We start from the raw sequence: 23,535 nt of genomic DNA, 5'->3' as shown, positions 1-23,535 counted from the left end.
ATGGTAAATTTTAACTAATTTAAATCTTATTTCAATTCTTAAAAAAGTCATAGCTTCCTAAGGTAACTATTTTTTAAATGGAACATTCACATCTGGTTATGATAAACTGAAAGAACATTTTATTACCACATAGCTACACTTACACTGTGGTTATTTACTCGGTTATTTATTCATAGAAATAACTCAGAATTCAGACAGAAATAAATCCTCATGCTGGACAGAAGTTACATTTGACTTTGAAGTACAGGACAGGACAGATTAGTTAATGATACATATCTTTCTATTCATGTTTTCAGGCCAAATTGACATGTAAACTTGAGAAAAACTTATTGTCAAATTTCTACCTCTCATTTTAATCTCCCACTCCCAACAAGACAAGAGTCCACTAAAAATACATTATTAATGAACAGCACCCTTGCAGTAGAGCAGAGAAAATGCTCTGAAGCCAGATGGCTTTAGCTGAAACACCAACACCATCACCAAGGTTCCATTTCTTAATGTGTGAACCTGAAGTAACATTTGTGCCCAGCAACTTATGTGGGCTTGTTCTGAGGTTTAAATGAGCTAATACTTGTTAGGTGTTTAGTACACAGCCTAGCTGCCTACCATAGGGCAATATATGTTAACTATGTTAATTAACAATAGCAGCAAATACTCACCATGTTCTATGAGTTAATTTTCAAAACAGCTTATAGATTAAGAAACTAAGGGTGAAAAGTCACTTGTCCAAGGAAAACAAAAGAATCAAGTCTTGGTCTCAAATGGAGACATGTCCAACTCCAAAGCCCACAATTGTTTTTTTGAGAGTTATGTTTTATTTGGTTGACATAACTGAGCACTTAAGCCCAAGACACAGCTTTCCAAATAACTCTAAGGGTCTGCTTCCTCCCACATTTTTTCTACAATCATAAACTGCCTTTCTAATAAGGTAAGAGTCTTATGACTTCTTTTAATGGGATTTAATCTATGGTTTTTCCTAGTGAGCAGCAATCACAATTTAAGAAAGAGAAACAGGTTAACAATAGATACAGATGTCAAATACAAATAGAAAAAAAAAAATCACTTCAACAGGGGATTTCCCTGGTGGTCCAATGGTTAAGAATCTGCCTTCCAATGCAGAGGACATGAGTTCAAACTCTGGTCAGGGAACTCAGATCCACACGCTGCGAGGCAACTAAACCTGCACAACACAACTAGAGCGAAGCCCACGAGCTGCAAAGGAGAGCCGACACAGCCACAAGCATGTAAAATGTCACTTCAGTCATGTAAACAAACAAACAAAAGAAATGGGAGAAATCAGGGAAAGACCTGGACCCTAACTTCTCCCTTCAATATCATCCCTTCCTACCCCGTCTTCCCAAACTAATCACACCATATTCAACTTCTTATCCTCCCAAAGCAGCAGCTATTTCAATCCTTAGAATCCTAAATCACACTCCCCTCAGCCTACCAGTTGCCCTGCCTCAGCTTCCACCATATTCCCATCTTATGCATTCCCGGCACATAAAAAAGTATGAGTAATGAATGAAGAATGTATTGTCTCAATGTTAGCAATTTTCAAAATGCAAAGTTACAATAAAATGTACCTGGTAAAATTACTAACTGAAAACTTAGAATGTAACTCTTACTATTAAAAATAATCATGTTAAAAAATGAAATTCATTCTATTAGGATAGTATCAAAGCCTTTGACTGTGTGGATGACAATAAACTGTGGAAAATTCTGAAAGAGATGGGAATACCAGACCACCTGATCTGCCTCTTGAGAAATTTGTATGCAGGTCAGGAAGCAACAGTTAGAACTGGACATGGAACAACAGACTGGTTCTGTTGTTCTGTTCAAATAGGAAAAGGAGTTCGTCAAGGCTGTATATTGTCACCCTGCTTATTTAACTTATATGCAGAGTACATCATGAGAAACGCTGGACTGGAAGAAACACAAGCTGGAATCAAGATTGCCGGGAGAAATATCAAGAACCTCAGATATGCAAATGACACCACATTGGCAGAAAGTGAAGAGGAACTAAAAAGCCTCTTGATGAAAGTGAAAGTGGAGAGTGAAAAAGTGGGCTTAAAGCTCAACATTCAGAAAACGAAGATCATGGCATCTGGTCCCATCACTTCATGGGAAATAGATGGGGAAACAGTGGAAACAGTGTCAGGCTTTATTTTGGGGGGCTCCAAAATCACTGCAGCCATGAAATTAAAAGACGCTTACTCCTTGGAAGGAAAGTTATGACCAACCTAGATAGCATATTGAAAAGCAGAGACATTACTTTGCCAACAAAGGTCCGTCTAGTCAAGGCTACGGTTTTTCCTGTGGTCATGTATGGATGTGAGAGTTGGACTGTGAAGAATGCTGAGCGCCGAAGAATTGATGCTTTTGAACTGTGGTATTGCAGAAGACTCTTGAGAGTCCCTTGGACTGCAAGGAGATCCAACCAGTCCATTCTGAAGGAGATCAGCCCTGGGATTTCTTTGGAAGGAACGATGCTAAAGCTGCAACTCCAGTCCTTTGGGCACCTCATGCGAAGAGTTGACTCAATGGAAAAGACTCTGATGCTGGGAGGGATTGGGGGCAGGAGGAGAAGGGGACGACAGAGGATGAGATGGCTGGATGGCATCACTGACTTGATGCACGTTGAGTCTGGGTGAACTCCAGGAGTTGGTGTCAGACAGGGAGGCCTGGCGTGCTGTGATTCATGGGGTCGCAAAGAGTCGGACACGACTGAGCGACTGAACTGAACTGAATCCTGATACCAAAATCAGAAAGACACTGCAAGAAAACTACAGACTAGCATCCCTTATGCAAAAGATGCAAAAACTCTAACAATCCAAATATAGCAACAAATAAAAAATATTATATATCATGAGCAAGTGAAATTTATCCTAGGAACACAAGGCTGCTTCAACATACAAAAGAATCAATTAACGTAATATACCGTACTAAAGAAGGAAGGGAAGGACTTCCCTGGTGGTCCAGTAGTTAAGAATCTGCCTTCCAATGTAAGGGGCAAGGGTTTGATTCCTTTTCAGGGAACTAAGATACTAAGATCCCACATGCTACACGGCAACTAAGCGGAACTCAAGAAGCCTGTGCGATACAGCTACTGGGCTTGCAAGCTCTAGCGCCCATGCTCCACAATAAGAGAAGTCCAAGCACCACAACTCTTAAGTTATCCATGTGCTGCAGTGAATACTCAATGCAGCCAATACAAAAAAAAACAAAAAAAAGGCGGAGGGCAGGAGAAGACAGCCGGGAGGGCTTCCCTGGTGTTCCAGTGGTACAGAACCCAACTGCCAAAGCAGGGGAGACGGGTTCGATCCCTGGTCGGGGAACTAACTATGTACCACAACTACTGAGCCTGCGTGCTCTGGAGTCCAAACACTCTAGTGAAAGAACCTGCATGATGGAACAAAGATTCATCAGCAACTAAAATCTGTACAGCAACTAAGACTAGACACAGCCAAATAAATAAGTTAATTAATTATATATTTATATATATATAGGTGTGTGTGTGTGTGCCTATGTGGCATGGACTTCCCTGTCGGTCCAATGGTCTCCCACTGCAGGGGTCCTGGGCTTGATCCCCAGTCAAGGAACTAGATCCTGCATGCAGCAACTAACAGTTCACATGCCACAACTCAAGATCCCACATGCTATAACAAAGATTAAAGATCCCGAGGGCCACAACTAAGACCTAGCGCAGCCAAAAAAAAAAGATTAAAAACCTCTGGGATTTCCCTGGCAGTCCAGAGGTTAGGATTCCATGCTTTCACCACCAAGGGCCCTGATTTAATCTGTGGTTGGCTACTCAGCATGGCCAAATCAAGAAAATAAAGACCTTTGTGCTTCAAGGATACCATCAAAAAAAATGAAAAAAAACCATAGAATGGGAGAAAATATTTGCAAATCATATCTGATAAGAAACTTAATACATAATATACAAGGAACTATAACTCAACAATTAAAAAAAAAATCCCTATTTTTAAAAAATACACAAAGAATTTACAACACAGACTCTCCAAAGTAGCTATACAAATGGCCAAAAAGCACATAAAAGGAGTCTCAACATCAGTCATCAGGGAAATGTAAATCAAAATCACAACGAGATAACCCGTTAACACTCACCAGGGTGGCTAAAATTTTAAAAAAAGAAAGCAAGTGCTGGCAAGGATATGAAGAAATTACAACTCTCATACATCATTAAAAGGATGATAAAATGGTGCAGTCTGTCATTTTCTCAAAATATTAAACAGTCACCATGTGACCCAGCGACACCACTCATAGGAAGATACCCAACAGAACTGAAAACATATATCCATTAAAAAAACCTATACACAAGTGTTTCCAACAGCATCGTGCCTGCATACATGCTAAGTTGCTTCAGTTGTGTCTGACTCTGGGACCCTATGGACTGCAGCCTGCCAGGCTCCTCTGTCCATGGGATTCTCCAAGCAAGAACATGAGTGGGTTGCTGTGCCTTCCTCTAGGGGATCTTCCTGACCCAGGGATCAAACCTGTGTCTCTCACATATACCTGCACTGGCAGGAGGGTTCTTTATCACTAGTGCCACCTGGGAAGTCCAGCATTACGCCTAACAGCCAAAAAAAAGTGAAAACAAACAAAATGTCCATCAAATGATGAATGGGTAAACATAATACGATTATCAATATAATGCAATATTATTTGGCAATAAAATAGAATTAAGTAGTTATAGTAATACTACAATATGGATAAATCTGAAAACATGCTAAATGAAAGACACAAAAGGCCAAAGGTTGTATAATTCCACTTACATGAAATTTATATCCAGAACAGATAAAATACTTTGTCATAGAGACAAAGTAAATCAGTGGTTGACAGGGACTAGGAGAGGGGAAAATGAAGAGTAACTGCTGGCTATGGGTTTCATTTTGGGTGATAAAATGTTCTGGAATTAGACAGTGGTTTTAGTTGCTCAACTCTGTAAATACACTAAAGCCACACTGAGTTGTATCCTTTAAAAAGGTCAATTTTACAATATGTTAATTTTATCTTAATTTTTTAAAATGCAGTTACTATGCTTTTTTAATTTATAAGACATATACTCAATTGAAATGTTGAAAAAAATTATACATAACATAAAGGATGTTTGATTTTTACTGGTCCATGCTTTAAACAACAAAAAATACCTTAGAAATGGAAGAGAGGGAGGGAGGGAGAAGGAGGGGGGGGGGAGACTATCCAAATTATAAGTCATTTAGGTATCAAATAAACATTTATTATTCCTTCTTCTCCCTTGGGTATAAGTAGTATCGTGAGAATCCCCACAGGACGACTTTGCTGGTGGTCCAGTGGCTACGACTCTACCCTGTGCTCCCAATGAAGGGGGCCAGGGCTCAAACCTTGGTCAGGGAACTAGATCCCAAGTGCCACAACTAAGACTCAGTGGAGCCAAATTAAAAAAAAAAAAAAAAAGCTTTAAAGAATCTCCATAAGGAATTCCCTGGCAGTCCACTGGTTAAGACTATGTGCTTTCATTGCTGAGTGCGTGGGTTCAATTCCTGGTCAGGGGACTAAGCTGACCACAAGCTGCATGGTGTGACCAAAAAAAAAAAAAAAAGGGAACCCCACTGAATCTAGAAGACATATCTGTACACCTATGTTCATATCAGCATTATTCACAATAGCCAAAAGGTGGCCATCGACTGATAGATAGATAAAGAAAACGTGGTATACTGCAGAATATCTTTAAAAAGAAAGAAAACTCTAACAGCCTACAACATGGGTAAACTCTTGAGGACATTACACTAAGCGAAATAAGGTAATCACAAAAAGATAAACACTGTATAATTCCATTTACAAGAGTTTTTGAGAGCAGTCAAATTCAGAAACAGAAAGCAGAATGGTAGTCGACAGGAGCTGGCAGGAAGGGAAAGTGCACAGCTGTTTAACGGGAGAGTTTTCTAAGATGGTAAGAGTGCTGGAGAATGGCTGCACAAAATGTAAATACACTTAATGCTATCAAACTGTACACTTCAAAATGGTTAGGATGGGGAGGTCCCTGGTAGTCTAATGGTTAAGATTCCAGGCTTTCACTGAGGTGGCCCCAGGTTCGATTCCTGGTTGGGGAACTGAGATCCTGCAAGCCACACAGTGTGGCAAAAAAAAAAAAGCTAGGATGCTAAATTTTATACTGTGACAAATGAAATAAAGAATCCCCATTGAAACAGGCAAATACATATACTGCTGGCTGAGAGTATAAATACATGTACTCTTTTAGTGGGCAATTTGGCAATATTTTCAAAATCATAAATATTTAACTTTGACCCAGAATTCGGTCCTGGAGATGTACCCTACAGATTTATTTGCATACATTCACGATGACTTATGTGCACAGTTGTTCCCTTTCAGCAAAAGAATACGTGGAATGAAAATGTTCATACATTCATACAATAAAATACTATCTAAGTGTATAAACGAATGAGAAAATATTGTTCAAAAATGTAAAGATTTAGACAACAAATTAAGTGAAAAAGAAAGATTAAGTGTGCATAATCTGCTACCTTTGTCATACAAAAAGGTAGGAAGGCCCATAGGAATAGAAAGTGTTAATTAAGCAGACAAGGTAGAAGAGTACTTTAGGGTACTTCATTAGTTAGCTTTCTATATTATATTTTTCAATCATACACCTAATTCAAAAATCCAAGGTCCATTAGCTCAGCTTAAAAGTTTTAAGTATCACTACTATGTATACTTATGCTTTCTCCCTTAATTAAAACTGTTTATTTCTTCCTGGGTGGACTGGTAACTTAGTTGCACTGGGTGGACTGGTAACTTAGTTGCCCTAGTGGCCCCCAGTGATCCATATCTCAAGGTATTCCCCTCCCACACTGTATATCTCTTTGGATCTCCTTGTTAGGCTTCTCCTCTTTTGAACCACTCACTCTGGGGAAAGCCTGCTACTCACTGTGAGCAGCCCTATGGAGAAGCCCACAAGGTAAGGAACTGAGGTCTCCTACTGTCAACAGCCATATGTTTTTTTTTTTCCCCAACAGCCATATGAGTGCGTCATCCTGGACAAGGATCCTGCAATAGCCTTCCAATGACTGCAGCAGTGAAGGACATCGTGCTTGTAATCTCAAGAGAAAAAGGCAGAACCATCCAGCTAAGCCACACCCTTATTCCTAACTTCGTATGACAGAAATGTTTATTGTTGTAGACTACTCAATTTGTGGGTAATTTGAGGGTAATTTGCTTCCCTAATACAAAGGGAATTAGCTAAAAGAATTTGTTTCCAAAAAGAATACTAAAGACACAATAAAAATTATCTGTATAGTGCTGGATATTAAAATAAAATCTCTATTAAATCAGTAAGACTGTAGCAGACAGGATTTCTTCAAATTTTTACAAGCATGTAAAGTTTGTTTATCGAATATATACAAGCACTGCTGCTGCTGCTGCTGCTAAGTCACTTCAGTAAGCTTCTAATCGGTAAAAGAAATTACTCCAAAACACCAATTTGGCTATATGAAAAATGAAACTTCAGCTCTACAACTATACAAAATTATTAACTAAAATTAAAAACAGATTGAGAGGAAATATTCATGTCCATAAAATAAAAGGATAATAGCTACAAAACACTACAATCTAGATAAGTCAGCGAAGGATACAGACAGCAAAGGCCACAGAAGAAATACAAACATAAACAAATCACTTTCAACAATAAAATTGTATTAATTAAATCAATCTTTCAGTAGCAGTATGCATCTATTTAATTATGTAAAAAACTTAAAAAAAATCAATGCTATCAAAGTTGTTTTGTTATCAAAGGGAGGAAAACGTCAGACTCATACACTATTGAGAACTGTGTAAAATCATACAATCCTTTTGGAAAACCATACAGAAGTAGGCACATCTGAGACACAAAGAAAATTAACCCATTGCCCTGATAATTCCACCATCACCAGTTTATCCTTAGGAACAATTCCACAGGCATTACTATGAAATTATTAAGGTACCTATCAAGACTTTACTTAAAACTCCAGTATCTACTCCACCAAGTAACTAATTTCAGTGGTCGGTAACTAATTACCGACACTAAAACTTCTGCCCCAAAGCTCTACTACATTAAAAAAGCATTTCAAATGTAGCACTTTTGTTACCTCTCAACCACTGCTCTGCAATTCTTTACAGATCATGGCATGGTGGAAGTGCTTTTTCTTCATATGTTAATAAGAAAAATAGAGTCAATACACTGTCAACTGAACCATCTGCAACATTAAAGAGATGCCTTTAGACATAAAATTTCATTAACAATTAGCATGGCACTAATGTCTATTATTTTTACTGGGTATAGACAGAACTTGCACAATGCACACTGCCGACATCATCAGGGATCCCCAACAGCTCCAATTACTGTGTCAAGAGAAATTATAGAAATGACAAGGGGAATATACCCTCATAATTTACAGAGGAAGATTACCTTCAGATTCTTCTTGGTATATGAGGGGATATCATATAACCAATAATTACTTTTAATTTAATGTGTAAATATAATTGTTCATCCTCCAAAATGGATTTTATCCTCCCAGCAATCTTAAACACAGTATTATGGTATTTCCTGTAAGTTCACTAGACATGTGAAAAGAATTTTAGAGGACTTAATAAAGTAATTCTACCTAATAACAGTACACTAAAATCTGTTCCAATTTATTAAGGGGAAACCACAAGTTTGTATGATTATATAGTTTCTTTAATAAGTCATCTAAAAGACGTAATAGTTAAAAATTAGGATTTATATACAGGCATAATAAAGAATGTAGATCATCTAGAATACATAAAGAACTCTCAAAACTCAACAATTAAAATCAAACAAATTAATTAGAAAATGAACAAAAAACATGAGTATATTTCACCAAAGAGGATATACAAATGGCAAATAAGCACACAAAAAGATGCTCAACACCATTAGCTATCAGGGAAATGCAAATTAAAACCATAATGAGATATTATTACGTAACTATCAAAATGGTTAAAACAAAAATAGTGACAACACTCAATGATGGTGAGGATGAACAGAAAGTGGATCACTAATACACTACTGGTGAGAATGTAAAACAGTATAGTCACTCTAGAAATCAGCTTGGCAGTTTCTTATAAAAGCAAACATGCCAGTAACATATGATTCAGCAATTGTACTCTTGGGCATTATTCCCAGAAAAATTAAAACTTATGTTCACACAAAAGCTATATATGAATGGTCACAGCACTTTTACTTCTAATAGCCAAAAGCTAGAATAAACCCAGATGTCCTTCAACAGGTGAACGGTTAAACAAACTGGTGTGTGTGTGTGTGTAATAGAATGCTGCTACTGCTAAGTCGCTTCAGTCGTGTCCGACTCTGTGTGACCCCATAGACGGCAGCCCACCAGGCTCCGCTGTCCCTGGGATTCTCTAGGCAAGAACACTGGAGTGGGTTGCCATTTCCTTCTCCAATGCATGAAAGGGAAAAGTGAAAGGGAAGTTGCTCAGTCGCGTCCGTTTCTTCGAGACCCCATGGATTGCAGCCTACCAGGCTCCTCCGTCCATGGGATTTTCCAGGCAAGAGTACTGGAGTGGGGTGCCATTGCCTTCTACTTAGTAACAAAAAGAAATAAAGTATCGATATACTCAGTAACTTGGATGACTCTCCAGGTAATTTTAAGTGAAAACACCAAATACATATATATACTGCATGATTCCATTTACGGGCACTTTTTAAATGACAAAATTTTAGAAACAAAGGACAGGTTAGTAGTTGGCCAAAGATGGAGGAGGAATTGCCAGGAAGAAGATGGATGTGATACAAAAGGGCCACAGGAGAGACCCTTGCGGCACTGAAACTGTTAAATACCTTAACTGCGGTACTGAGTATACAAATCCATACAGGTGACAAAAATGCAAAGAACAGAGTATACACAAATAGAAGTAAAACCAGGGACATCTGGAATATGTCCTTATAGAAATAAAGAATTTTCTTTAAAAAATAATACGAAAAACAAAAACTGGGTCATCTGAGTAGGTTTGGTGGATTATACCAATGTCAATAATCTGGTTGTGGTATTAGATGCTTTCACAAAACATACCACTGCAAAATCAAGCAAAACACATGAGATCTCTGTACTATTTCTTACAACTAACTGCATGTGCACTTATACTAATTTCAATAAAAGTTTCAATAATTAAAAAAAAAAAAAATCTACCTACATGTTCATTTGAATGCATGTCCTTAATATATTAAACAAAGTATCAATAATATGTATATGAGGCCACTTGTGTGTCCAAAAGATTAAAAAAAAAAAAAAGGTCTACAAACACAAAGAAAATTCTAATAAAATATTAAGAGTGAAAATGAGGGAGCATTGGGAATTCCCAGGCAGTTCAACGGTTAGGACTGGTTAGGGAAATAAGATCCCACAAGTGGCAGTTTGACCCAAAAAAAGAAAAAAAGAGGGAGCATGTGAAGACAGAAATAAAGATCCTTTTTTATTAACATTCTATCTTTCACTTTTACCATGAATTTATGTTACTTTTCTAACTAAAAAGATTCCTAGCAATTTCTTCATTTGAGATCATTTTAAAGTTTCAAAAATGATCATTCAATGAAAATCAAGTCCACCACCAGAAAAGAGGTGGGCTCTCCTACAAACCAGGGGGTGGAAATGAAACATTTATATCCAGGACAAAGAACACCCAGCAAAGAGCAACAATGTAATAAGTTATACCACTTCACAGCTGGAGTGTGGAAAGATACTGAATTTAAGGCCCAAATTAAATTCTCCTGATTACCAATCAAAAAATGGATCCAATTCTCCTGATATTAAACAAAAACTGAAACTGTCAAATAGTCCAATGCCCTTATCTTACCAATTAAGCAAGAAGAGTTTGGATAAACAGAAAAAAGCAAAACAGTAAAGATATGTTTCTCAAAATTCACAATTCTTTCAAATGTGCATTTGGCTCTTGGCATAGAATAACATGCATCACTTACTGAGCACCTACTTCAAAAACAGCACTGTGCTAGCTGCTTCAGATAAATTATTTTGCTGCATCCTCTCAAATGTGCAAGGCTGCACAGTATTTGCCTCATTTAGAAATGAGGAATGGGCTCAAAGAGATCAGGGACTTCTACTAGTAGCATCTCAAGGAATCTGTCCTACAAAACTATTATGACTTAATATCCTTAAGAGCTTATACATAAGAATAGGAAAATGAAAGCTTGAGATATAAGAAGCACAAATTCAAAGCCCTTAGAAACTGAAGGCATGAGGGAATGAAGTAAAAAAAAAAATCTCTGAAGTTTTGAAATTTGGTACATTGATCTGATCACCTTCCTACCTAAAATTTACTCCCCTTCCCAACTTGTATCTCTGTAATAGTACCATTCATTCTTCTACTCCATAAGTACACTGAGTGTCTGCTACAAAGAAAGCATCACACTACACACTGTTAAGATACTAAATGCTGAAATTAGACCAGGAAGAGAAAGGCATAAGCCAGGGGACAGTGAAGTAAGGCACCACTAATAATTCAGGTTGGCTGAACTCAGGTCAGCCAGGATATCTCAGCAGATGAGATTTGGGAAAGTCAAGATGAGGTCTTATCAAACACACTGAATTTGGGCTTTATTTGTTAGGCAAATGGGGAGAAGAGTTAGGCACTGAAGGTAAAGCTTTCATCAGAGACCTGTGTTTTGTTTGTGTGCTTACAGTCACTCAGTCCTGACACTTTGTGACCCCATGGACTGTAGCTCACCAGGCTCCTCTGTCCATGGGGTTCCAGTCTAGAATACTGGAGTGGATTGCCATGCCCTCCTCCAGGAGATCTTCCCAATCCAGGAATCGAACCCAGGTCTCCCATATTGCAGGAAGATTCTTTACCACCTGAGCTACCAGGGAAGCCCCATCAGAGACCTCACCTCGTATTTCTCATTTTGAAGGTCAAAGGTAATTCTGTCTCTCCAGAAAGACTGGAAAGAAAAACAATATGAAGACCAGTAATAAAGATAACATAATAGAATGGAAACAGCATAAAAATTCAACCCTATATGGAATACAAGGCCTATATTTATACTTACCTCCTGATAACCCTGCTTCTCTCAGATTCCTATTCAAAGAATTTCTTCCCACTTTCATATGCTATTCCTCCTTACTTACTGGCATGTCTCTGCTTAAATATATATAACCTTCTATGAAATTCTTCCACATTACTCCAGGCATGACTTTTTCCAAACTCCCACAGTCCTGCTCTGTAACTTCTACCAGGCCGTGTGGTATTCTGTACTGTCATTGTTTACACCAGTCTTCCTTGGATGGTAAAGTTCCTTAAAAGCAGACTGTATCTTTCCTTTTAATACCAGCAGTGTCTGGCATTGAGAAGGTACTCAAGTTCATTTTTATCATATAAACAAGTGATTCCAAGGTTTCCAACCTTGAAAAGAACTGGAGGATGATGCCATCATTAAGACAGGAGGGGATTTCCCTAGCAGTCCAGTGGCTAAGTCTCCCTGATTCCAGTGCAAGGAGCCTGGGTTTGATCCCTGGTCAGGAAACTAGATCCCACATGCAGCAAGTTTGCATGCTGCAACTAAAAGACCCCCACAGGCTGCAATTAAAAGATCATGAATGCTGCAATGAAGATCAAATATGCCTCATGTTACGACTAAGATCTGGCATGGGCAAACAAATAAAAATAAATATTTTTTTAAAAAGACAGAAGGAAAAGCATGTTTGGCAAAAAGAGATGGTCAAAAGTAGCCAATATGCTACAGGTGGAAGAGAAACTCAGCTGGAAATTTGTTTCTTGGTCTGAAGCTCAGAAGTCAGATCAAGAGTTTTCACACAGCAGAGAAGTGAATTAATAAAAGCAGATAAGACTGCAGAGAATGACAGAAAAGAGGAAGAAAAGAGAACAAGCAGTCCAAAAAGGACTGTTTAAAGGAGCAGTGGTCAAAACACTGCACATCTAGTAGGATAAGTCTGGAGGTGTCATTTGTAACTTTGAAAAGAACAGTTCCAACAGAGTAGAGAAGCCAATCCACAGGGCTTTAAGGAGGGGTAAACAAAGTAGACAACTCTCAAGAAATTCCCCAGGAAACAGGAAAGTAATCACAGGGGTTAGAGGACAGAGGAAGATTCTTTAGAATAGAAAGATGGCATTCTGTTTTTAGGCAGAAAAAGTGATGCAGTGAAGGTTGAGAATAAAGATCCTAGCAGAAAGGAGAAAGTAATGATGAGAACCAGGACCTCCAGCAGGGACAGAGTCAGAGAAAAAGCAGAAACTGAGAAGTGTGGAGACAGGAAAGGAGGAAGCCGAGAATTGCTGAAATGATGAGAAGGGAAGAGCGAACCCCATTTCTGTCTCAGGCACCAACACAACAAGCCTTGAACATAGTCTGTACTTATCTCTTTCATTCCTCAAATCCAGGCTCCAACTTTATTTCCAGTCCAGGCAACCCTAAAAGGGCTGCCAATTTTCTCTCTGAAATAATCTCTCAGATTTATCCCCTTTCTACTACTGACTCTGCTCAATTCTAATTTTTAATTACTACTGCAAGACTCCACAACCTAACATTGCCTCTACTCTCTCCCAGCCAAAATTTCCCAAACACAGATTTCATCATCACTTCTCAGCTAAAATTCCTCACTGGATCCCAGTTTCTATCACATCAACATCAAATGCCAATCTGAATTTCTAGGCCCTATTTCACAAGGATGGGCTTCCCTGGTGGCTCATTGGTCAAGAATCTGCCTACAATCCAGGAGACATGAGTTCGATCCCTGGATCAGGAAGATCCCCTGGAAGAGGAAATGGCAATCCACTGGAGGATTACTGCCTAAGAAATCCCATGGACAGAGGAGCCTGGCAGGCTACAGTCCGTGGGGTCACAGAGTCAGACATAACTGAGCAACTAAACCATTCTACCCAACCCTGTGAAAATACTCTGTTTATTTAATTCTTTTTATCCAAAGTACCTTTCTAAACCTAACCAAACCCAACCCAGTCAATGAACTGAAGTCCCACTCTTCACTGGAGCCTTGATTGCTCTAGGTTTCATTCACCTCTCCATTGATCTCCATAACCACCTGAACATCCACAGCCCAGAACTTAGTACAGAGAGTGGTTCGTATTTTCTCCATCTCCAAGACTATACAGGGGTATACTGTCACAACATCAAGATATCTATCTTGAAATGGCTCCCAAAAAAGTCTCTATTTAACGTCTATCCCACATACAATATAGTGTCTGTCTCTACCTAATGAAGCACAAGCTAGTATTACAGTGTAAATCAATTACAAGGTAAAACTGCAAACAAATCTGGCACAAAGATGCTGTTTCTTAAAGTCAATGCAAATAATAAAGAACTACTCCAATTAAAGGCAAGAAAAAGGTGATCTAGGTCAACCAATAAACAAGTGACAACTGACAAGGAGAACAGGACAAAAGCTTGAGAGAGAGAGATGATGAACATCAAAGGATTAAAAGAAGTTAGTGAAATGACATAGTGGAGGGAGGATAAAACAAGATTGGCAAAATATCAGTAATTCTTAAAGCTTGGTGAGGAGTACATGGAAATTCAACCATTTTCTCTTCTTTGGTATATACCTGAAACTGTGCATAGTGGATTTTTTTTTTAAAAGAATACCTTAGTTAAGACTAAGTCCTTAAAAAAAAAAAAAAGACTAAGTCCTTAAATATTTTATAAAAATTTATCCTTATGATCATGGTAAGAAAATGAAGTAAAACAAAGTATGCCATCTACCTATTGTACAATTTTGCTGGACAAAATTTTTAAAAACCTACTTGAGGGCTTCTCTGGTAGTCCAGTGGTTAAGACTTGCAATTCAAGGGACACTGGTTAAATCCCTGGTCCAGGAGGATTCCACATGTCACTGAGCAACTAAGCCCCTGCGCCACAACTACTGAGCCAGTACTCTAGAGCCCAAGGTCTGCAACTACTGAAGCCCGGGTGCCTAGAGCCCATGCTCCACAACAAGAGAAGCCATTGCCATGAGAAGCCTGAGCACCACAATGAAGAGCAGCCTATGCTCACCGTTGACTGTACAGAATGCCAATGTGCAGCAATGGAGACCCATCATAGCCAAAAATAAAAATCTATTTGATTCTTGCCTTATTATAAAAAAATAGTTGCCATCAAAATCAAAATTTTGATAAAGGTTTAAAACTGACTTTTTTAATTCTCAATTTTACATTTCAATATAAAATCTAAACCTGTTCCTCCCTATTTACTTGTGAAATTTTAGTCCTCAATTTTAATTGTGTTCATTTTTAGTGGTCTTCTTCAACTAAAGAGAATCACTAATATATACTTTAGACTACTCTGGAGGCTGCCTACATCCTAAGAACTTGGAGGATTCCCCAAATTCATGAATACTGCCACAGCATAAATTAACTCAATTTTACCTCCATAAAATATCTAAATGAGGAAGAATATCAAACAAACAATTGCTGCAGTCTAGTAAGAAAACCAGGAGATACTTCAGGCCCAGGCAAGAATGTCAGGGACCTTCAAAAGTCCCTAAAGAAAACCAAGAATACTCAAATAATTCTATGGTTTCAATAGTTTTCAGTCTTATCCCCAATAATCTTAAGTACCTTTAAGGCAGACCTAGACCTTCCATGACATTTGTTTTTTACTACAAAGCTATGAAGACCCAATGAGACAATACAGACCAAAGCACTTAAAACTAAGTTATTGCCTGTTATAACTTGGAGCTCTGGGAACCAACCTTCCTTGAAGATTTTTTCCAAACACCTACAATATACAAAGCACTGTATACTATATATGTACACTGGCAGAAATTAGACAGTATCAACCCAATTAAATATAAAAATACCAGGTCAGGATTATTAACTATAGTGAGAACCATTTCACATCACTGTATGCAGAAAAAGTAACTGAAGAGTATGAAGGTAAACTGAAGAGGTTGCTCCTTTATGACAGGAGACAGACAGTCTGCTGATAGCGAGTTGTACAAAAACAACTGGCAATACAACGTTTAATCATGTTGTCATTTCTAGTTCCAGACAGAGGGTTTAAAATCCTAATAAGTACTCGTTTTAAAATCCTAATAAGTACTTGTTACCCTTGCCAGGAGACTCTTATTCTATCACAGTATCAGACAATAGCATGTGCAAAAGATTTTCTAAAATTTCTAGCCCTAAGCACAGGCTCTAATACAGAGTAAGTGCTCTCCATACCTGCTGCATCAACCAGTCACTGTGAATAGTCTGAATACATCAAGTAGCTATATAGAATTTCTTTTAATTACACCTCTCTCAAGCTTACTGTTCAACTAAATTTGCATTTTGAGACTGACTTCACTTTAAATTCTCAGAAAATATCAAAGGCGAAAATAAAAGCAATCGATTTTGGATGAAGCTCTTCAGATTTATCCACAATCTGTGAGAAAGACTTAACAGAATAAAGATTCCAATTTCCTGGCGTTCAGTGGTTAGGACTTTCACTGCCATGGCCTGGAACTAAGACTGAACTACTGCACTGTTCAGTCTGGTCAGGGGAACTAAGATCCAAAAAGCCACATGCAGGACGGTCAAAAAATAGATACTGGTTTCTTCAAGTTCACAGTCTTTGAGTAATTTTATTTTCTACATGAAAAAAATTTTTCTACACTTATACAAGTTTGTTAACTCTCATTTTAGATGCATAATGTTTTTTCTAAAGGCTCTAGTATTTTAGAACCAATAATGACACCTCTTTGATAAGAACCACACAGATTTACACTTACACTTACTTCTAAAGAAACATGTATCTCCACCTTCCGATCTAAGTTTTTATGTAGGGACAAAACTATATACATGTAAAATACATCTCAATGTAACAAGAAGAATTTGTCTGAGCTGCTGATAGGCTGCCAACACAGCCTATCCACCCTAAAAAATAGCTAGGACAAAACAGACTCAAGATAACTACCGAAACAAATTTTTTAAATCTGCAACTGCCAAACTAAGAAATCAAGGAGTAGTACTAACGCATATTTAAGATATGAATCAACAGAAACAAAAGCGACACACCCACATTCTCACTCTTAATTTTAAAGAACAGCAGGGCTATATAGTAAAATGAACGTTTAATGCACTCAAAACTATCACCACACACCATAAAGTTTTTCCTATCTAAATCTTAACAGAGTATTTCAGAGGCATCTTGAGGAGGGAATGGGATCCTCTTTGGTGACATAACAGATGACCATGACAAATGTGTCTGGGCAGAAACAAAATCAGAATCAAATATTTAAAGTTGAAAGGAATCTTTTAACAACCAAGCTGGTTCAGATTTTTAAAGTGATGAAACAGGGTAAGTGAAGTCAACTGGTCATTTAGCTAACTAGGGACAGTCAAAAATTCTGGGTGAAGACCAGATTTTTAAAAAGCAAGTATCATTTACCACAATCTAACAACAGTAGGTAGCGCTACTGAGTAACTCAAAGTACATTTTTTCCCATTTCTATACACATACACCCATACCACACACATAACTACACTTCAAAATTTAAAAGCAGAAAAGGTTCAAGAGTGTACTCTGATGGTGGCTGTTACCATAGGATGCTGTACAACACGTACTTCAGAAAAAATAGCCTAATTTAAATTTTGACTGATGTCCAAAAAGGCCTTTTCATCTGAGCTACCCTGAATGTGAACCCGAAATGTACTTCAACCTGCAAGTCATCCCATCAACTAAAAATGTAAGCCATGCCTTATGCAAAAATAGGACTCCAGGTTATTCACTGATTCCTGTACTCATGACACAAGCAAGCCAAAGCCAAGGACACTTCTAGAAAAAAAGCTAAACAAATGTATACCTCTATCTTGAAAACTTAATTCTGAACTCCATCAAATGCCCTTAAAAGCTTAACTCTTAACCAGTCCTCAATGGAGAGTTGACTTGGAAAATCAGAAAAGAATCAAACTCATATAAAACAGAAAAAATTTTAGATCAAAGTAAAATTTTCCCAAAGAGCTTATCATTAGCAATAAGCTTTCATCTGTGAACTGGTAAACAACCAAAAACCAATTAGTTATAACTGGTTTTTATAGTTTCCCTTTAAGTTGCCTGTATATATACATTAATGTATATATTTAAGTTGTACCAAAAACTGCTTACAAATGGCAATTCCTGTGAAGTAGATGATGATGAAGTTCCAGGTAATTCTAGCATGTTTCCTAATGTACTGGTACTGGAGTCTGGATCATCCTGAAAAGATAAATTTATTGAGTTTAATTGCTCTTCTATGGTAACGTTTGTATCTCCTAGCGAAAGGGGGGCTGGGAGAAGGGCTGCTTTTTCATGGCTGCCGTCCACGTCACTTCTTTGCTTATTTCTCTGCGTTTCGGTCTGAGGAGCTAATGGCAAGAATGGCGGTTTGCCTGCACCGTGTCTACTGTCTGGTGTGCTGTCTTGTTCATCTCCCATGGCCACGTCTACACCATTCTCTGATTTAGGCTCATAATTGCAGGTGGCATTGGTTTGAGTTTCCTCAAAGATCTCCTCTATACTCTCATCCTCTGTGACTGGCTGTTCTGGGTCCATTTCAGAATCTACATCTGCATCGTCCACACAAGTAAAATTCTCAAAGTGCAGAAAGCCATTCTTGACAGTCTTTGTTACTTTTACCTGGAGTTCAGGGGAGTTATTACAAGAGGGTTCCTGTTTCATAGCAAGTGCTGTTGGACCACCAGGATTCAAGGAAGTGCAAACAACTGGCGACTGAGCTCTTGAATCACTTTTTTCAGGGTCTTGAAAGGATTCTGATCCATCAGCAGACCCATTTAAATACTCTACATTGATCATGGAGGCCAAATCCTGTAGTTTCCGCAGTGGAATGTAACAAGATGGAGAATCTTGTCCATAAGCATTTTGGGATGTTCCACTGGCAGTCGATAACTGCATAGTACACCCATTAAGTGGCTCAGAAAAATTGGATTGACCATTACCGAAAGGGCTGTCCTTGTCTTCAGGGGCATCTAAATTCACTGGATTGGAAAAGGGCAGCAGACAATTTCTTCTAGGTAGTTCACAGGTCTGATCCATCCTGGGCCAGCATCAACCTGGAATCCAAAAACACGTCAATTAATCTGAGTTAATGGGCCATTTGACTCTTATCTTCAAAATGGCAGCCACTTCTCAAGGCCTAGTGGCCTCGATGCTTTTCTGCTGCACTTCCATGGGTGGAAAAAGTTCCCCAGCTGACGATGGAAAAACAGCCTCGGTGAGCCTCCGCGAACTCCATCTTCCCGGAGACGGGTAGATCTTGCCACATGGAAACAGCCCGTCCCTTTTTCCTGCAGACTGGTGGGCAGTTGGGCTGATCTAAAATTAAAATCCCGTTGGCAGTAGAAATTTCCAAATCTCAAACAGGATTGTCTTTCCCCTCCCCCGCTAGGAGTCCAGCGGCCGGATCTCCCAAAAGCAGCGGGCTATAGGGTTCGAGGGGGGCTCCGGGACGCTGGACAAAAAGGTTACCCCCCCATCCTTCCTGGCTCGCTCGGGCGCAGCGGTCACAATAGCGCTGCACCCTGCGCCCCAACTGGCGCCCGAGCCTTTGCAGTGGCCGTGCTCAGGCCGCAAGCAAGTCGGCGAAGCGGGTGCACCCCGAAGTTCTCCTTTCTGATTGCAGGCCTGCTTGGTCCACAGCTGCAGGCCCAGAGGCCGGAACGCGGCAGGGGGAGAAACGGAGGCAGTCGGTGAAGCCGAGTCAGGGCAGCAGCAGCAGCTGCTACAGCTTGACAAACATGGCTGCTGCCGACGCCGCCGCCGCCTGCCCGGGCCGCGTTCCTTCCCGCAGCGCCGGTAGCACCTCCTGGCCGAGCCGATCGCACTCATCAATATTCAGCACCAAGCAAAGTTTGCTGCAGGAGGGCAGCCAGCCCCGTGCCCCCCAGCCGGCTACCTGAAGGGAGGCGGAGGCCGAGGTGCGCGCGGGAGGCCGGCGGGGCACGGGCCGCGCGGGGAGGAAGTTCGCGGAGCCCCGGCCGGCTAGGCCTGAGCCCGGCTGGTAGTGATGTAGGGGGAGGGGACCTGCGGCTGCAACGCCGCGGGCCACCAACCCTGCGCCGCGCCCGGCCCTCCCCGCGCCCCTCACCTCACGGCCACCACCATCTTCCCCGCCCGGCCGCCTCCCCCATCCGCTCGCGCCAGCCCGCCGCCCACCCCAGCGCACTAGTTACCGTGCCCCGCGCCCCCTCCCGGGCCGGCTGGGGGGAGGGGGTGACCCTCATTACACTGGGGCGCGAGCGGAGCGGTGGGGAGAGCGTGGAGCCGCTCGCCGCACCCCCCTCCCCCCGCGTCTCTCTTCTGGAGAGAAGGTAGCAAGCGCGACCTGCCCCGGCCTATTCCGCCGCCGCCTCCTCCTCCTCACACCCCCACCGCGCGCGCCCCCGCGGTGGCGCGTGCGACCGAGCGCCTCGCGCCGGCCCGCGTGCGGCTGGGGCCCCGAGTGCGCGCGCACCCCTTCCCCCAAGGCGCGCGCTCCTTTGCCTCACTCTTCGGGGTTCAGGGCGGGTGAAGTCGGGCTCGCGAGCGCGCCACCCAATCAGCGGAGCCGCCGCTGCCGCCCCCTCCCCTCCCCCTGCGCTCCCGCTCGCGGCCCGGGCCTACGGGCCGGCCCGACTGCCCGGGCGGGGCCTGAGGCGGGCTCCCAGGGGCCTCGCGCGCCTCCCCAGAGTGTCGGGGCCTGCGGGCGTCGTGGGTGGCACTCCGATCCCCTCACCTACCTCGGGGAGCTGTGCCGGCCCCGGGCTGCACACGTTTCCAGAACCCTACCGGTCTGGAGCCCCAGCCCCGGCGGCACCTGGCTGGGCTGAGGCCTGTCCGACCGCCCCGCCAGCCCCGCTCGGGCCCGCGTCAGTCCCGGCCTCCATCTTAGGTTACAGCCCGGGTTCCCTATCCACTGGGCACCTGCCTTCAGCCCGCTCGGCTCGGGCTCGAGACCAAGGCAACCCCCCTCCTACCGCGGGGCTCACCTGGGGGCTTGGGCTGGGGTCTTCGAGGCCTCAAACCCCGAGCAGGCGCGGCCGCAGGTGAACCCCCTGCCGGGCCGCACCCCAAGCCCACATCACCACCACCACAGACCAAGCAGAGCAGGAAACAAAATGGAGGCAGCAGCTCGGGTCTGCCTCCCCGAGCCAAGCCTGTGCAGCCCCAGGGCTCCCTTCTGCCGCAGGCCCGACGCCCGCGAGGCCGGGGGCTGGCTCGTCCCAGGCACCAAAGGCAGCCGCCCTAGAGCAGCGCAGACAGGCCGGGGACTCAGCCCTGCGGTCCCCACAGCCCCTCACCCACCATCCCTTCCCTTCCCCCTCCCTCCATTCCTCTTCCTCCCCCTGCCCGGCCGTGCGGGGTGAGCGGCTCCCGGGAGCCGGGTCGGGTCGGGTTACCCGCCCGGGCACTGCCCGCCCAGCCTTGGCCTCCGTGGGAGGATGAAGCCAGGCGACCCCCGCGCTGAGCCCACCCCCCGCACCAGAGCCGGGCAGCAATCTGACAGCGCGCCCGCACCTCGGCCTGCCGCGGTGCGGCCCCCGCCCAGTGAGGCCGAGTCCTGAGCCCGGGCACCGCCGGGACGAAGCTCCCTCGTCACCCCCGGGCCCAGGGGTCCTCGCAGCCCCGGGCGGGGCTAGGGGAGCGCTGGGGGAGGGGTCCACTAATCCCTGCACCGCCTCCCGCGCCTAGTCCGAGTCTAGGCCTGGCACTGGGACTCGGGCCGGGGGCGCGGGCGGGCGTCAGTAGGTGTGTGCGCGCGGGGCAGTGGACGCGGGCTGGGGGCCCGGAGGGGCCGAGCCTCGCACCGCGGACGCTGCAGTTCTCTGCACCCAGGCAGATGGCCCTCTCGTGCCACCTCCGCCCCGCGCAGGCCGCCTGCTCCGCAGCCCTGCTCCCCGGGGAGCGCGCGCCTAGCCCCTGCGGGCCGGGCATCGGGACCCCAGCGGAACAGCGCTGGGAGGGCGGACCGCCGGGCTGGCCCCGCCAAGACTGCTCGCCTAATTCCTGGTCTGGGGCGCTCTGCCCTCGGGCGCCTGGCACCTCGAGGCCTGCACCCAGTACCCGGGGCCCCGCAGCACTGGCCTACTGCGTCCAATCACCAAAGACACCGCGAGGGCAGGTGGGGAAACCCAAATAACGACCCCGCGACGCCGACCTCCCCCAGGCCCTTCGCCTAGCCCGATCCAACTCTGACCCTCCCTCCCCCTCCCGGCTTGATCCCCGACAAAAAGCTCACCTGGGTACCTATTTGGTCCCTAGAGTGCTAAATTCATCCTCGATATTCAGAGAAAATCACTAACGACCGCCATAAAAAATTCCGCCTCCTCCAGAAAGCCTTCTGTGATTAGTGTTAACTCCATCTCAAAGCTGAGGGCGCCGCCCTCGAGAGCCACGTGACTACCATTCCTCCTAGGGCTTAGTAAATGTGCATAATTATTGCCTCAGTGGAGTGTTTACCCGCCATCCTTCTGTCTGTTAATAGCGAGCCCACCTGGGAGAAAGGCACTTTTGGCGTTGTCTTCCGCGGTATTGGCTTTGGCTTGCTGCTCCCTAAATTCCGTCCTTCAGCCTTCCCCAGCCTTCACCCCGAAACTGGCCCCAGTAGACTTGGAGCTCAGGATGCCCGTAGCTTCCTTCCCTCCAAGACCCACAGACCAGCCAAGGAGATAGACAACAGGTCCTTACCACACCTGAGTGCTGGGATGCATCCCTGCCAAGAAAGCAAGCAGGCTGTCTTGGAAGGAAGGTGTCCCCTGGAACCAGTGTGATGAGGGGAGCACTATGACCTCAGGTGGCCTCCTGTTGAAGAGAATGAGGTATCCTGACTGTTCCCAAGTGCATAGGCAGGTTGGCAGTGAGTCGAAGAAGAGCTGGGTCTACACTCCAGGGTCCCGCCCTACAAGGACCCGCCCTTTGTTCTGCTAAGGAGTGACTCCTGCTAATCCTTTCTAGTCAATTCAATGGGGGAGCTCTGACTGACTCCTTCCTTCTTGCATGCTAAATTGTTTTAGTCGTGTCCGATTTTATGTCACGGTATGGATTGTAACCTGCCTGGCTCCTGTGTCCATGGGATTCTCCAGGCAAGAATACTGGAGTGGGCTGCCCTCCTCCAGAGGATCTTCCCAACCCAAGGATCGAACCAGCGTCTCATGTCTCCTGCCTTTGCAGGCGGGTTCTTTACCACTAGCGCCACCTGGGACTCCCTCGCACCTAATCTTTTGAACTAGTCATTTCTGACTGACAGTTACCTCCTATCAACTGCCCCAATTCAGATTACTTGCAACCCTTTATTCTCCCATGACCATCCTGAGGGCCTGTGAGGTGCCTGCCACTCACGAATGGCCTTGAGCCACTCAGTTAAAAAGCCACAAGCCTCAGTTTCCTCACCTGTGGTTTCCAATGCACAGGGTGGCTCTGAGGCTCTTGCAAGGCAAAGGTGTTTGGAGCCTATACAGACTACAGACTTGATAAATGCTGAGATGTTTCATTGCTTC

At 43.3% G+C, this 23,535-nt stretch overlaps 1 protein-coding gene across 26 annotated transcripts in view; it reads right to left on the bottom strand.

Moving 5' to 3' along the window:
* NSD1 (nuclear receptor binding SET domain protein 1) overlaps positions 1-23,255 on the bottom strand; it is a 149,251-nt gene extending 125,996 nt beyond the window's left edge. For 2 of the 26 annotated variants that reach the window (XM_055551193.1, XM_055551201.1), the window contains exons 1-2: positions 19,000-19,039; positions 18,170-18,259 (exon numbers count right to left, since the gene is read on the bottom strand). Coding sequence is in view for 23 of the 26 variants with exons in the window: in XM_055551115.1 (XP_055407090.1) it covers positions 18,170-19,096 (927 nt within the window). In the remaining 3 variants the exon portion in view is untranslated. The other 24 variants (XM_055551118.1, XM_055551174.1, XM_055551148.1 and 21 more) reach the window with 24 other exon arrangements.
* Between the last annotated feature and the right edge of the window lie 280 nt (positions 23,256-23,535).

This window comes from Bubalus kerabau, chromosome 1 (assembly GCF_029407905.1).
Source record: "Bubalus kerabau isolate K-KA32 ecotype Philippines breed swamp buffalo chromosome 1, PCC_UOA_SB_1v2, whole genome shotgun sequence".
Lineage (NCBI taxonomy): Eukaryota > Metazoa > Chordata > Mammalia > Artiodactyla > Bovidae > Bubalus > Bubalus kerabau.
The sequence above is the reverse complement of the archived record's forward strand: the minus strand, read 5'-3'. Positions and strand labels throughout refer to the sequence as shown.